Consider the following 17,500-nt stretch of genomic DNA (forward strand, 5'->3'; position numbering starts at 1 on the left):
AATCAAATCAAATCAAATCAAATTTTATTTGTCACATAGACATGGTTAGCAGATGTTAATGCGAGTGTAGCGAAATGCTTGTGCTTCTAGTTCCGACAATGCAGTGATAACCAACAAGTAATCTAACTAACAATTCCAAAACTACTGTCTTATACACAGTGTAAGGGGGTAAGGAACATGTACATAAGGATATATGAATGAGTGATGGTACAGAGCAGCATACAGTAGATGGTATCGAGTACAGTATATACATATGAGATGAGTGTGTAGACAAAGTAAACAAAGTGGCATAGTTAAAGTGGCTAGTGATACATGTGTTACATAAGGATGCAGTCGATGATGTAGAGTACAGTATATACATATGCATATGAGATGAATAATGTAGGGTAAGTAACATTATATAAGGTAGCATTGTTTAAAGTGGCTAGTGATATATTTACATCATTTCCCATCAATTCCCATTATTAAAATGGCTGGAGTTGGGTCAGTGTCAATGACAGTGTGTTGGCAGCAGCCACTCAGTGTTAGTGGTGGCTGTTTAACAGTCTGATGGCCTTGAGATAGAAGCTGTTTTTCAGTCTCTCGGTCCCAGCTTTGATGCACCTGTACTGACCTCGCCTTCTGGATGATAGCGGGGTGAACAGGCAGTGGTTCGGGTGGTTGATGTCCTTGATGATCTTTATGGCCTTCCTGTAACAACGGGTGGTGTAGGTGTCCTGGAGGGCAGGTAGTTTGCCCCCGGTGATGCGTTGTGCAGTCCTCACTACCCTCTGGAGAGCCTTACGGTTGAGGGCGGAGCAGTTGCCGTACCAGGCGGTGATACAGCCCGCCAGGATGCTCTCGATTGTGCATCTGTAGAAGTTTGTGAGTGCTTTTGGTGACAAGCCGAATTTCTTCAGCCTCCTGAGGTTGAATAGGCGCTGCTGCGCCTTCTTCACGACGCTGTCAGTGTGAGTGGACCAATTCAGTTTGTCTGTGATGTGTATGCCGAGGAACTTAAAACTAGCTACCCTCTCCACTACTGTTCCATCGATGTGGATAGGGGGGTGTTCCCTCTGCTGTTCCCTCTGCTGTAGACCAGAGGATTAGGTATCCACACAGGTAGACCAGAGGATTAGGTATCGACACAGGTAGACCAGAGGATTAGATATCCACACAGGTAGACCAGAGGCTAGGTATCCACACAGGTAGACCAGAGGATTAGGTATCCACACAGGTAGACCAGAGGATTAGGTATCCACACAGGTAGACCAGAGGATTAGGTATCGACACAGGTAGACCAGAGGATTAGGTATCCACACAGGTAGACCAGAGGATTAGGTATGCACACAGGTAGACCAGAGGATTAGGTATCCACACAGGTAGACCAGAGGCTAGGTATCCACACAGGTAGACCAGAGGATTAGGTATCCACACAGGTAGACCAGAGGATTAGGTATCGACACAGGTAGACCAGAGGATTAGGTATCCACACAGGTAGACCAGAGGATTAGGTATCCACACAGGTAGACCAGAGGATTAGGTATCCACACAGGTAGACCAGAGGATTAGGTATCCACACAGGTAGACCAGAGGCTAGGTATCCACACAGGTAGACCAGAGGATTAGGTATCCACACAGGTAGACCAGAGGATTAGGTATCCACACAGGTAGGCCAGTAATCTGTAGTAATCTGCTCTGAGGTAATTGGTTTAGGTGCCACTGATCAGGTAATGAATGACAGGTTATTGTGTTATGTAGCTGTAGTTCCCACAGAGGTAGCAACAATGCTGCTGTTCATTATGGTGATCATCTCAGACTGGCCTTGCGGTCGTGACAGCTGATTGGCCAAACAGATTCAGACTGGCCTTGCGGTCGTGACAGCTGATTGGCCAAACAGATTCAGACTGGCCTTGCGGTCGTAGAATTGACTCCAACCCTGATAAGATTTACAGTAGATAAATGAATACAGACATTTTTCAAACTGTCACATTTTCCCCACATCCTGTGTTTTATTACTACAGGACCTGAGCAGCAGCTACTACAATGACTACGTCAAGAATATACTAAAGAAGAAGAAGCCTTCCAAAACCAGGTCAGAATCATTGCTTTGTTCCCATCCTCCCCTGTCTCAAACATCCTCCTGATATGCAATGAGCTATGACATCTCTTGAAGCAGAGTGTTCCTGGCCAGGAAGCTAGCCACTGCTGCCAACAGACAGGGTGAGGATTATGAATGCCTTCAGTAACTGGCAGGAAAATCACCTTCATAAATAGCATGCAAATTACTTGTTGGAACAAGCAGGGGTTTCACCCTCCAACCCAGTTTAGAAAGAGGAACATTATTCGAGCTGATTTGCTTTTAATATCAGATAGTCCTTTTTCCAATGGAGCTCAGAATAGCCAGACACAATGCACATAACATGAATATCCATTATAGTAACCCATCTTGGCCAGAAACCATGCACATGCATGTTCTAGAATAGAGAGTTCTTTCCAGAGTCATTCCATGGAACATTCTAGAATAGAGAGTCCTTTCCAGAGTCATTCCATGGAGCATTCTAGAATAGAGAGTTCTTTCATAATTCATTTCATGGAGCATTCTAGAATAGAGAGTCCTTTCCAGAGTCATTCCATGGAGAATTCTAGAATAGAGTTATTTCCAGAGTCATTCCTTGGAGCATTCTAGAATAGAGAGTTCTTTCCAGAGTCATTCCATGGAGCATTCTAGAATAGAGAGTCCTTTCCAGAGTCATTCCATGGAGAATTCTAGAATAGAGTTCTTTCCAGAGTCATTCCATGGAGCATTCTAGAATAGAGAGTTGTTTCCAGAGTCATTCCACGGAGCATTCTAGAATAGAGCGTTCTTTCCACAGTCATTCCATGGAGCATTCTAGAATAGAACGTTCTTTCCAGAGTCATTCCATGGAACATTCTCAAAATATTCTCACTGAAACATCTCCACATAAAGGAAAAGTCCCACTTTGAATGTTGTTGATCCACTTACCTAATTGACAGACTGAAAAGAAGGAAGCCTGTACAGAATAAAAAATATTGCAAAACATGCAATGAGAAAAGGAAAAGAGGACAGGAGAAGGAGAGGAGGAAAAGAGGACAGGAGAAGGAGAGGAGGAAAAGAGGACAGGAGAAGGAGAGGAGGAAAAGAGGACAGGAGGACAGGAGGACAGGAGGACAGGAGGACAGGAGAAGGAGAAGGAGAGGAGGATACGAGGAGAGGGGAAAGAGGACAGAAGGAGATGAGGATAAGAGGACAGGAGGAGAGGAGGATACGAGGAGAGGGGGAAAGAGGACAGAAGGAGATGAGGATAAGAGGACAGGAGGAGAGGAGGATACGAGGAGAGGGGGAAAGAGGACAGAAGGAGATGAGGATAAGAGGACAGCAGGAGAGGAGGATACGAGGAGAGGGGGAAAGAGGACAGAAGGAGATGAGGATAAGAGGACAGGAGGAGAGGAGGATACGAGGAGAGGGGGAAAGCGGACAGAAGGAGATGAGGATAAGAGGACAGGAGGAGAGGAGGATACGAGGAGAGGGGGAAAGAGGACAGAAGGAGATGAGGATAAGAGGACAGGAGGAGAGGAGGATAAGAGGACAGGAGGACAGGAGGATACGAGGATAAGAGGACAGGAGGAGAGGAGGAGGAGAGGATACGAGGAGAGGGGGAAAGAGGACAGGAGGAGAGAAGGAGAGGAGGATACGAGGAGAGGGGGAAAGAGGACAGAAGGAGATGAGGATAAGAGGACAGGAGGCGATGAGGATAGGAGGACAGGAGGAGGAGAGGAGGAGAGGAGGATAAGATGCAGGAGGGGGAGGGGAAAGGAAAGAGGAAAGGAGGAGTGTAAAGGTTGTTGTATAGTTTTTCTGTTGGCCTCATTGTGACCCACAGGAGATACCGTATTTCCTACTGGCTGGAAACCTAGTGGGCTTTACCAGGAAGTGACCACACAGGGAGATATGATCATACAGTAGGAAGATTATGTGGCAGCTACATAGGAACAATATGTGTCCTGTACGGACATGGGTCATGATATACAGTTACATAGGAACAATATGTGTCCTGTATGGACATGGGTCATGATATAATCCATACACAGAGCATGTTACATTATTGTATTTGATCTAAAAAGCATTTAAAAACACAATCAGTACAGAGCTTTCAGAAAGTATTCACACGCCTTGACTTATTCTACATTCTCTTTTTGTTACACCCTGAATTCAAAATGTATTGAATATTATTATTTTCAACAATATACACGCAATATCCCATAATGACAAAGTGAAACATATTTATATTTGTATTTTTGCACATTCATTGGAAATTAAAAATTAAATACAGAAATGTCTAATTTTCATAAGTATTCACATCCCTGGGTCAAAACTTTGCAGATGCACCTTTGGCAGTGATTACAGCTGTGAGTCTTTCTGGGTAATTTGGCCTTGTGTTTAAGGTGTTGTCCTGCTGAAAGGTTTATTCATATCCAAATGTCTGTTGATAAGCCGACTGAACCAGGTTTTCATCTAGGATTTTGCCTGTGCTTAGCTCAATTCTGTTTCTTTTTTATCCTGAAAAACTCCACAGTCCTTAACGATTACAATCATACCCACCACATGATGCAGCCACCACTATGCTTGAAAAAAGGAGAGTTGTACTGGGTAATGTCCTTTATTGGATTTGCCCCAAACATAACACTTTGTATTCAGGACAAAAAGTGAATTTCTTGACACATGTGTTGCAGTATTACTTTATTAATGCCTTGTTGCAAACAGGATGCATGTTTTGCAGTATTACTTTATTAATGCCTTGTTGCAAACAGGATGCATGTTTTGCAGTATTACTTTATTAATGCCTTGTTGCAAACAGGATGCATGTTTTGCAGTATTACTTTAGTGCCTTGTTGCAAACAGGATGCATGTTTTGCAGTATTACTTTATTAATGCCTTGTTGCAAACAGGATGCATGTTTTGCAGTATTACTTTATTAATGCCTTGTTGCAAACAGGATGCATGTTTTGCAGTATTACTTTATTAGTGCCTTGTTGCAAACAGGATGCATGTTTTGCAGTATTACTTTAGTGCCTTGTTGCAAACAGGATGCATGTTTTGCAGTATTACTTTAGTGCCTTGTTGCAAACAGGATGCATGTTTTGCAGTATTACTTTAGTGCCTTGTTGCAAACAGGATGCATGTTTTGCAGTATTACTTTAGTGCCTTGTTGCAAACAGGATGCATGTTTTGCAGTATTACTTTAGTGCCTTGTTGCAAACAGGATGCATGTTTTGCAGTATTACTTTAGTGCCTTGTTGCAAACAGGATGCATGTTTTGCAGTATTACTTTAGTGCCTTGTTGCAAACAGGATGCATGTTTTGCAGTATTACTTTAGTGCCTTGTTGCAAACAGGATGCATGTTTTGCAGTATTACTTTATTAATGCCTTGTTGCAAACAGGATGCATGTTTTGCAGTATTACTTTAGTGCCTTGTTGCAAACAGGATGCATGTTTTGCAGTATTACTTTATTAATGCCTTGTTGCAAACAGGATGCATGTTTTGCAGTATTACTTTATTAATGCCTTGTTGCAAACAGGATGCATGTTTTGCAGTATTACTTTATTAATGCCTTGTTGCAAACAGGATGCATGTTTTGCAGTATTACTTTATTAATGCCTTGTTGCAAACAGGATGCATGTTTTGCAGTATTACTTTATTAATGCCTTGTTGCAAACAGGATGCATGTTTTGCAGTATTACTTTATTAATGCCTTGTTGCAAACAGGATGCATGTTTTGCAGTATTACTTTATTAATGCCTTGTTGCAAACAGGATGCATGTTTTGCAGTATTACTTTATTAATGCCTTGTTGCAAACAGGATGCATGTTTTGCAGTATTACTTTATTAGTGCCTTGTTGCAAACAGGATGCATGTTTTGCAGTATTACTTTATTAATGCCTTGTTGCAAACAGGATGCATGTTTTGCAGTATTACTTTATTAGTGCCTTGTTGCAAACAGGATGCATGTTTTGCAGTATTACTTTATTAATGCCTTGTTGCAAACAGGATGCATGTTTTGCAGTATTACTTTATTAATGCCTTGTTGCAAACAGGATGCATGTTTTGCAGTATTACTTTATTAATGCCTTGTTGCAAACAGGATGCATGTTTTGCAGTATTACTTTATTAATGCCTTGTTGCAAACAGGATGCATGTTTTGCAGTATTACTTTATTAATGCCTTGTTGCAAACAGGATGCATGTTTTGCAGTATTACTTTATTAATGCCTTGTTGCAAACAGGATGCATGTTTTGCAGTATTACTTTATTAATGCCTTGTTGCAAACAGGATGCATGTTTTGCAGTATTACTTTATTAGTGCCTTGTTGCAAACAGGATGCATGTTTTGCAGTATTACTTTATTAATGCCTTGTTGCAAACAGGATGCATGTTTTGCAGTATTACTTTATTAGTGCCTTGTTGCAAACAGGATGCATGTTTTGCAGTATTACTTTATTAATGCCTTGTTGCAAACAGGATGCATGTTTTGCAGTATTACTTTATTAATGCCTTGTTGCAAACAGGATGCATGTTTTGCAGTATTACTTTATTAATGCCTTGTTGCAAACAGGATGCATGTTTTGCAGTATTACTTTATTAATGCCTTGTTGCAAACAGGATGCATGTTTTGCAGTATTACTTTATTAATGCCTTGTTGCAAACAGGATGCATGTTTTGCAGTATTACTTTATTAATGCCTTGTTGCAAACAGGATGCATGTTTTGCAGTATTACTTTATTAATGCCTTGTTGCAAACAGGATGCATGTTTTGCAGTATTACTTTATTAATGCCTTGTTGCAAACAGGATGCATGTTTTGCAGTATTACTTTATTAATGCCTTGTTGCAAACAGGATGCATGTTTTGCAGTATTACTTTATTAATGCCTTGTTGCAAACAGGATGCATGTTTTGCAGTATTACTTTATTAATGCCTTGTTGCAAACAGGATGCATGTTTTGCAGTATTACTTTATTAATGCCTTGTTGCAAACAGGATGCATGTTTTGCAGTATTACTTTATTAATGCCTTGTTGCAAACAGGATGCATGTTTTGCAGTATTACTTTATTAATGCCTTGTTGCAAACAGGATGCATGTTTTGCAGTATTACTTTATTAAACAGGATGCCTTGTTGCAAACAGGATGCATGTTTTGCAGTATTACTTTATTAATGCCTTGTTGCAAACAGGATGCATGTTTTGCAGTATTACTTTATTAATGCCTTGTTGCAAACAGGATGCATGTTTTGCAGTATTACTTTATTAATGCCTTGTTGCAAACAGGATGCATGTTTTGCAGTATTACTTTATTAATGCCTTGTTGCAAACAGGATGCATGTTTTGCAGTATTACTTTATTAATGCCTTGTTGCAAACAGGATGCATGTTTTGCAGTATTACTTTATTAATGCCTTGTTGCAAACAGGATGCATGTTTTGCAGTATTACTTTATTAATGCCTTGTTGCAAACAGGATGCATGTTTTGCAGTATTACTTTATTAATGCCTTGTTGCAAACAGGATGCATGTTTTTGCAGTATTACTTTATTAATGCCTTGTTGCAAACAGGATGCATGTTTTGCAGTATTACTTTATTAATGCCTTGTTGCAAACAGGATGCATGTTTTGCAGTATTACTTTATTAATGCCTTGTTGCAAACAGGATGCATGTTTTGCAGTATTACTTTGCATTAATGCCTTGTTGCAAACAGGATGCATGTTTTGCAGTATTACTTTATTAATGCCTTGTTGCAAACAGGATGCATGTTTTGCAGTATTACTTTATTAATGCCTTGTTGCAAACAGGATGCATGTTTTGCAGTATTACTTTATTAATGCCTTGTTGCAAACAGGATGCATGTTTTGCAGTATTACTTTATTAATGCCTTGTTGCAAACAGGATGCATGTTTTGCAGTATTACTTTATTAATGCCTTGTTGCAAACAGGATGCATGTTTTGCAGTATTACTTTATTAATGCCTTGTTGCAAACAGGATGCATGTTTTGCAGTATTACTTTATTAATGCCTTGTTGCAAACAGGATGCATGTTTTGCAGTATTACTTTATTAATGCCTTGTTGCAAACAGGATGCATGTTTTGCAGTATTACTTTATTAATGCCTTGTTGCAAACAGGATGCATGTTTTGCAGTATTACTTTATTAATGCCTTGTTGCAAACAGGATGCATGTTTTGCAGTATTACTTTATTAATGCCTTGTTGCAAACAGGATGCATGTTTTGCAGTATTAATGCTTTATTAATGCCTTGTTGCAAACAGGATGCATGTTTTGCAGTATTACTTTATTAATGCCTTGTTGCAAACAGGATGCATGTTTTGCAGTATTACTTTATTAATGCCTTGTTGCAAACAGGATGCATGTTTTGCAGTATTACTTTATTAATGCCTTGTTGCAAACAGGATGCATGTTTTGCAGTATTACTTTATTAATGTATTACTTTATTAATGCCTTGTTGCAAACAGGATGCATGTTTTGCAGTATTACTTTATTAATGCCTTGTTGCAAACAGGATGCATGTTTTGCAGTATTACTTTATTAATGCCTTGTTGCAAACAGGATGCATGTTTTGCAGTATTACTTTATTAATGCCTTGTTGCAAACAGGATGCATGTTTTGCAGTATTACTTTATTAATGCCTTGTTGCAAACAGGATGCATGTTTTGCAGTATTACTTTATTAATGCCTTGTTGCAAACAGGATGCATGTTTTGCAGTATTACTTTATTAATGCCTTGTTGCAAACAGGATGCATGTTTTGCAGTATTACTTTATTAATGCCTTGTTGTTGCAAACAGGATGCATGTTTTGCAGTATTACTTTATTAATGCCTTGTTGCAAACAGGATGCATGTTTTGCAGTATTACTTTATTAATGCCTTGTTGCAAACAGGATGCATGTTTTGCAGTATTACTTTATTAATGCCTTGTTGCAAACAGGATGCATGTTTTGCAGTATTACTTTATTATTAATGCCTTGTTGCAAACAGGATGCATGTTTTGCAGTATTACTTTATTAATGCCTTGTTGCAAACAGGATGCATGTTTTGCAGTATTACTTTATTAATGCCTTGTTGCAAACAGGATGCATGTTTTGCAGTATTACTTTATTAATGCCTTGTTGCAAACAGGATGCATGTTTTGCAGTATTACTTTATTAATGCCTTGTTGCAAACAGGATGCATGTTTTGCAGTATTACTTTATTAATGCCTTGTTGCAAACAGGATGCATGTTTTGCAGTATTACTTTATTAATGCCTTGTTGCAAACAGGATGCATGTTTTGCAGTATTACTTTATTAATGCCTTGTTGCAAACAGGATGCATGTTTTGCAGTATTACTTTATTAATGCCTTGTTGCAAACAGGATGCATGTTTTGCAGTATTACTTTATTAATGCCTTGTTGCAAACAGGATGCATGTTTTGCAGTATTACTTTATTAATGCCTTGTTGCAAACAGGATGCATGTTTTGCAGTATTACTTTATTAATGCCTTGTTGCAAACAGGATGCATGTTTTGCAGTATTACTTTATTAATGCCTTGTTGCAAACAGGATGCATGTTTTGCAGTATTACTTTATTATTAAACAGGATGCCTTGTTGTTGCAAACAGGATGCATGTTTTGCAGTATTACTTTATTAATGCCTTGTTGCAAACAGGATGCATGTTTTGCAGTATTACTTTATTAATGCCTTGTTGCAAACAGGATGCATGTTTTGCAGTATTACTTTATTAATGCCTTGTTGCAAACAGGATGCATGTTTTGCAGTATTACTTTATTAATGCCTTGTTGCAAACAGGATGCATGTTTTGCAGTATTACTTTATTAATGCCTTGTTGCAAACAGGATGCATGTTTTGCAGTATTACTTTATTAATGCCTTGTTTTGCAAACAGGATGCATGTTTTGCAGTATTACTTTATTAATGCCTTGTTGCAAACAGGATGCATGTTTTGCAGTATTACTTTATTAATGCCTTGTGCCTGCATGTTTTGCAAACTTTAGGCCTTGTTGCAAACAGGATGTTTTGCAGTATTACTTTATTAATGCCTTGTTGCAAACAGGATGCATGTTTTGCAGTATTACTTTATTAGTGCCTTGTTGCAAACAGGATGCATGTTTTGCAGTATTACTTTATTAATGCCTTGTTGCAAACAGGATGCATGTTTTGCAGTATTACTTTATTAATGCCTTGTTGCAAACAGGATGCATGTTTTGCAGTATTACTTTATTAATGCCTTGTTGCAAACAGGATGCATGTTTTGCAGTATTACTTTATTAATGCCTTGTTGCAAACAGGATGCATGTTTTGCAGTATTACTTTATTAGTGCCTTGTTGCAAACAGGATGCATGTTTTGCAGTATTACTTTATTAATGCCTTGTTGCAAACAGGATGCATGTTTTGCAGTATTACTTTATTAATGCCTTGTTGCAAACAGGATGCATGTTTTGCAGTATTACTTTATTAATGCCTTGTTGCAAACAGGATGCATGTTTTGCAGTATTACTTTATTAATGCCTTGTTGCAAACAGGATGCATGTTTTGCAGTATTACTTTATTAATGCCTTGTTGCAAACAGGATGCATGTTTTGCAGTATTACTTTATTAGTGCCTTGTTGCAAACAGGATGCATGTTTTGCAGTATTACTTTAGTGCCTTGTTGCAAACAGGATGCATGTTTTGCAGTATTACTTTATTAATGCCTTGTTGCAAACAGGATGCATGTTTTGCAGTATTACTTTAGTGCCTTGTTGCAAACAGGATGCATGTTTTGCAGTATTACTTTAGTGCCTTGTTGCAAACAGGATGCATGTTTTGCAGTATTACTTTATTAATGCCTTGTTGCAAACAGGATGCATGTTTTGCTGTATTACTTTATTAGTGCCTTGTTGCAAACAGGATGCATGTTTTGCAGTATTACTTTATTAATGCCTTGTTGCAAACAGGATGCATGTTTTGCAGTATTACTTTATTAGTGCCTTGTTGCAAACAGGATGCATGTTTTGCAGTATTACTTTAGTGCCTTGTTGCAAACAGGATGCATGTTTTGCAGTATTACTTTATTAATGCCTTGTTGCAAACAGGATGCATGTTTTGCAGTATTACTTTAGTGCCTTGTTGCAAACAGGATGCATGTTTTGCAGTATTACTTTAGTGCCTTGTTGCAAACAGGATGCATGTTTTGCAGTTTTACTTTAGTGCCTTGTTGCAAACAGGATGCATGTTTTGCAGTATTACTTTATTAATGCCTTGTTGCAAACAGGATGCATGTTTTGCAGTATTACTTTAATGCCTTGTTGCAAACAGGATGCATGTTTTGCAGTATTACTTTAGTGCCTTGTTGCAAACAGGATGCATGTTTTGCAGTATTACTTTATTAATGCCTTGTTGCAAACAGGATGCATGTTTTGCAGTATTACTTCAGTGCCTTGTTGCAAACAGGATGCATGTTTTGCAGTATTACTTTAGTGCCTTGTTGCAAACAGGATGCATGTTTTGCAGTTTTACTTTAGTGCCTTGTTGCAAACAGGATGCATGTTTTGCAGTATTACTTTATTAATGCCTTGTTGCAAACAGGATGCATGTTTTGCAGTATTACTTTAATGCCTTGTTGCAAACAGGATGCATGTTTTGCAGTATTACTTTAGTGCCTTGTTGCAAACAGGATGCATGTTTTGCAGTATTACTTTATTAATGCCTTGTTGCAAACAGGATGCATGTTTTGCAGTATTACTTTAGTGCCTTGTTGCAAACAGGATGCATGTTTTGCAGTATTACTTTAGTGCCTTGTTGCAAACAGGATGCATGTTTTGCAGTTTTACTTTAGTGCCTTGTTGCAAACAGGATGCATGTTTTGCAGTATTACTTTATTAATGCCTTGTTGCAAACAGGATGCATGTTTTGCAGTATTACTTTATTAATGCCTTGTTGCAAACAGGATGCATGTTTTGCAGTATTACTTTATTAATGCCTTGTTGCCTTGTTGCAAACAGGATGAATGTTTTGCAGTATTACTTTATTAATGCCTTGTTGCAAACAGGATGCATGTTTTGCAGTATTACTTTATTAATGCCTTGTTGCAAACAGGATGCATGTTTTGCAGTATTACTTTATTAATGCCTTGTTGCAAACAGGATGCATGTTTTGCAGTATTACTTTATTAATGCCTTGTTGCAAACAGGATGCATGTTTTGCAGTATTACTTTATTAATGCCTTGTTGCAAACAGGATGCATGTTTTGCAGTATTACTTTATTAATGCCTTGTTGCAAACAGGATGCATGTTTTGCAGTATTACTTTATTAATGCCTTGTTGCAAACAGGATGCATGTTTTGCAGTATTACTTTATTAATGCCTTGTTGCAAACAGGATGCATGTTTTGCAGTATTACTTTATTAATGCCTTGTTGCAAACAGGATGCATGTTTTGCAGTATTACTTTATTAATGCCTTGTTGCAAACAGGATGCATGTTTTGCAGTATTACTTTATTAGTGCCTTGTTGCAAACAGGATGCATGTTTTGAAATATTATTTATTCTGTACAGGCTTCCTTCTTTTCAGTCTGTCAATTAGGTTAGTATTGTGGAGTAACTACAATGTATTTGCTCCATCAGTTTTCTCCTACCATTAAACTGATCAGAGGCAGTAGGGATGACCAGGGATGTTCTCTGTTTAGTGAGTCCTCCAGATCAGAGGCAATAGATGACCAGGGATGTTCTCTGTTTAGTGAGTCCTCCAGATCAGAGGCAGTAGATGACCAGGGATGTTCTCTGTTTAGTGAGTCCTCCAGATCAGAGGCAGTAGGGACGACCGGGATGTTCTCTGTTTAGTGAGTCCACCAGATCAGAGGCAGTAGGGACGACCAGGGATGTTCTCTGTTTAGTGAGTCCACCAGATCAGAGGCAGTAGGGACGACCAGGGATGTTCTCTGTTTAGTGAGTCCACCAGATCAGAGGCAGTAGGGACGACCAGGGATGTTCTCTGTTTAGTGTCCAGATCAGAGGCAGTAGGGATGACCAGGGATGTTCTCTGTTTAGTGAGTCCACCAGATCAGAGGCAGTAGGGACGACCAGGGATGTTCTCTGTTTAGTGAGTCCTCCAGATCAGAGGCAGTAGGGACGACCAGGGATGTTCTCTGATTAGTGAGTCCTCCAGATCAGAGGCAATATATGACCAGGGATGTTCTCTGTTTAGTGAGTCCTCCAGATCAGAGGCAGTAGATGACCAGGGATGTTCTCTGTTTAGTGAGTCCTCCAGATCCGAGGCAGTAGATGACCAGGGATGTTCTCTGTTTAGTGAGTCCACCAGATCAGAGGCAGTAGATGACTAGGGATGTTCTCTGTTTAGTGAGTCCTCCAGATCAGAGGCAGTAGGGATGACCAGGGATGTTCTCTGTTTAGTGAGTCCTCCAGATCAGAGGCAATAGATGACCAGGGATGTTCTCTGTTTAGTGAGTCCTCCAGATCAGAGGCAGTAGATGACCAGGGATGTTCTCTGTTTAGTGAGTCCTCCAGATCAGAGGCAGTAGGGATGACCAGGGATGTTCTCTGTTTAGTGAGTCCTCCAGATCAGAGGCAGTAGGGATGACCAGGGATGTTCTCTGGTTAGTGAGTCCTCCAGATCAGAGGCAGTAGGGATGACCAGGGATGTTCTCTGTTTAGTGAGTCCTCCAGATCAGAGGCAGTAGGGATGCCCAGGGATGTTCTCTGTTTAGTGAGTCCTCCAGATCAGAGGCAGTAGGGATGACCAGGGATGTTCTCTGTTTAGTGAGTCCTCCAGATCAGAGGCAGTAGGGATGACCAGGGATGTTCTCTGTTTAGTGAGTCCTCCAGATCAGAGGCAGTAGGGATGACCAGGGATGTTCTCTGTTTAGTGAGTCCTCCAGATCAGAGGCAGTAGGGATGACCAGGGATGTTCTCTGTTTAGTGAGTCCTCCAGATCAGAGGCAGTAGGGATGACCAGGGATGTTCTCTGTTTAGTGAGTCCTCCAGATCAGAGGCAGTAGGGATGACCAGGGATGTTCTCTGTTTAGTGTGTGAATTGGACCATGTTTCTGTCCTGTTTAATTCACAATGTATGGAATAAAAATTACATTATGTTCTTTAGGAATGTAGTGGAGTAAAAGTTGTTAAAAAATATAAATATTAAAGTACAGAAAACGAATTGAAAGTATTTTTACTTAAGTATTTTACACCACTGGACCTTACAGATAATTGAGGTTGTCATTCAAAAATCATATTAAACACTAATATTGCAAACCACCTGACCTGAGGACTCCTGGCTGTCCCCGTCCCCAGTCCACCTGGTCGTGCTGCTGATCCAGTTTCTGCTGTTCTGCCTGTGGCTTTCGAACTCTGACCTGTTCACTTGTCCTGGACCAGGTGTTTCGACTCTCACTCTGTCTTTCCCAATTTGAATATTTTTTTTCACAAATTGGTCCTTGTCCAATCAGATCAGCTGTGCCTGCGTAAACGCAACCAAAGACTCATATACACTGAGTATGCAAAACATTAAGAAAGCATTTCCCAAACTCGGTGCTCTGGACCCCAAGAGGTGCACATTTTGTTTTTATCCCATACATTACACAGGGGTCTGGTGCGGCGGCAGCGCCTCCTCCTCTCGCCCCCCAGGGGTAATTATACAAATTATTAAAGATGATTATTATTTATTATTATTATTAGTTATTTTAATCAGCGGTCCAAAACCCAAACGTTCACCCCTTTGGGGTCACGGGGACAGAGGGAGGGAAACCCTGCATCGGGAACACCTGCTCTTTCCAGACTGACTGACCAGGTGAATCCAGGTGAAAGCTATAATCCCTTATTGGATGTCACCTGTTAAATCCACTTCAAAATCAGAGTAGATGAAGGGGAGGAGACATGTTAAAGGGGAGGAGACCTGGTTAAAGGGGAGGAAACAGGTTAAAGGGGAGGAGACCTGGTTAAAGGAGAGGAAACAGGTTAAAGGGGAGGAGACCTGGTTAAAGGGGAAGAAACAGGTTAAAGAAGGATTTTTAAGCCTTGAGACAATTGAGACATGGATTGTGTATTTATAATTTTCAAAGGATGATTGGCCAAGACAAAATATTTAAGTGCCTTTGAATGGAGTATGGTAGTAGGTGCCAGGTGCACCAGTTTGGGTCAAGATCTGCAAAGCTGCTGGGTTTTTCACACTCAACAGTTTCCTGTGTGAATCAGGAATGGTCCACCATCCAAAGGACATCCAGCCAACTTGACACAACTGTGGGAAGTATTAGAGTCAACATGGGCCAGCATCCCTGTGGAACGCTTTCAACACCTTGTAGAGTCAACATGGACCAGCATCCCTGTGGAATGCTTTCGACACCTTGTACAGTCCATGTCCAGTACTAATTGAGGTTGTTCAACTCAATATCAGGAAGGTGTTCTTAATGAATGTTTTGTACGCTCAGTGTAAGTAACCTGTCTGTCCCTTCCCTCAGTACAAGCACAGAGAAGCCCACACTGGTGGAGAGGATAACTGATGCTGTGAAGTCCTACATCTACATACCAGAGGAAGGTAACTATATATATATATATATATATATATATACTATAACTACATCTGTATATAATGTATTAGCAGCCTACATTTACTGTCTAATTCCTGCAACTGAATTTCCTTTCTTTTCACCACCAGTTTTCCGGTTTCCCCTGAAGCTGGCGATATCTGGAGTAGTGTCATTTACCGCTCTTTACCAGGTACTAATGTGTTACCCTAACCTACATCATTGTATTAGTCTAACCTACATCATTGTATTAGTCTAACCTACATCATTGTATTAGTCTAGCCTACATCATTGTATTAGTTTAACCTACGTCATTGTATTAGTCTAACCTACATCATTGTATTAGTCTAGCCTACATCATTGTATTAGTTTAACCTACGTCATTGTATTAGTCTAGCCTACATCATTGTATTAGTCTAACCTACATCATTGTATTAGTCTAACCTACATCATTGTATTAGTCTAACCTACATCATTGTATTAGTCTAACCTACATCATTGTATTAGTCTAACCTACGTCATTGTATTAGTCTAACCTACATCATTGTATTAGTTTAACCTACGTCATTGCATTAGTCTGAGCTACATCATTGTATAAAACTAACCTACATCATTGCATTAGTCTGAGCTATATCATTGTATAAAACTAACCTACATCATTGCATTAGTCTGAGCTATATCATTGTATAAAACTAACCTACATCATTGCATAAAACTAACCTACATCCTTGTATTTGTCTAACCTACATCATTGTACAAAACTAACCTACATCATTGTATTAGTCTAACCTACATAATTGCATTAGTCTGACCTACATCATTGTATAAAACTAACCTACATCACTGCATAAAACTAACCAACATCATTGTATTAGTCTAACCTACGTCATTGTATTAGTTTAACCTACGTCATTGTATTAGTCTAACCTACGTCATTGTATTAGTCTAACCTACGTCATTGTATTAGTCTAGCCTACATCATTGTATTAGTCTAACCTACATCATTGTATTAGTCTAACCTACATCATTGTATTAGTCTAACCTACGTCATTGTATTAGTCTAACCTACATCATTGTATTAGTCTAACCTACATCATTGTATTAGTTTAACCTACATCATTGTATTAGTCTAACCTACATCATTGTATTAGTCTAACCTACATCATTGTATTAGTCTAACCTACGTCATTGTATTAGTTTAACCTACGTCATTGTATTAGTCTAACCTACATCATTGTATTAGTCTAACCTATATAATTTATTACCCTAATCTACAGCATGTATTAGCCTAACCTACATCATATTATAAATCTAATCTACATCATTGTATTAGTCTAACCTACATCAATTTTTTTGTCTAACCTACATCATTTTACTATTCTAACCTACATCATTTTACTAGTCTAACCTACATAATTGTATTACTAATTTACATCATTTTGTTAGGATTTTATTATTTTAAACTGAATCAATTTAGTAGTATTTTATTAGTCTAACCTAATTTAGTAGTCTATCAGATTATTATGATTGGTACTGTACAGGGACTAATCTAGTAGTCTTTCAGATTATTATGATAAGTACTAATCTAGTAGTCTATCAGATGATTATGATAGGTACAAATCTAGTAGTCTATCAGATTATGATAGGTACTAATCTAGTAGTCTATCAGATTATTATGATAGGTACTAATCTAGTAAATCTATCAGATTATTATGATAGGTACTGTACAGGTACTAATCTAGTAAATCTATCAGATTATTATGATAGGTACTAATCTAGTAAATCTATCAGATTATTATGATAGGTACTGTACAGGTACTAATCTAGTAAATCTATCAGATTATTATGATTGGTACTGTACAGGTACTAATCTAATAGTCTATCAGATGATTATGATAGGTACTAATCTAGTAAA

At 38.9% G+C, this 17,500-nt stretch overlaps 1 protein-coding gene across 1 annotated transcript in view; it reads left to right on the plus strand.

Moving 5' to 3' along the window:
* Positions 1 to 2,003: 2,003 nt before the first annotated feature.
* LOC124028626 (receptor for retinol uptake stra6-like) overlaps positions 2,004 to 17,500 on the plus strand; it is a gene marked incomplete at both ends in the record, with an annotated part of 26,639 nt that continues 11,142 nt past the window's right edge. Inside the window, 3 exons of the mRNA XM_046340643.1 lie at positions 2,004 to 2,074; positions 15,520 to 15,596; positions 15,717 to 15,778. Of these exons, the coding sequence (XP_046196599.1) occupies positions 2,004 to 2,074; positions 15,520 to 15,596; positions 15,717 to 15,778 (210 nt within the window). The remainder of the gene's footprint in view (positions 2,075 to 15,519; positions 15,597 to 15,716; positions 15,779 to 17,500) is intronic.

Source organism: Oncorhynchus gorbuscha, unplaced genomic scaffold, assembly GCF_021184085.1.
Source record: "Oncorhynchus gorbuscha isolate QuinsamMale2020 ecotype Even-year unplaced genomic scaffold, OgorEven_v1.0 Un_scaffold_4534, whole genome shotgun sequence".
In the NCBI taxonomy this organism is placed as follows: Eukaryota; Metazoa; Chordata; class Actinopteri; order Salmoniformes; family Salmonidae; genus Oncorhynchus; species Oncorhynchus gorbuscha.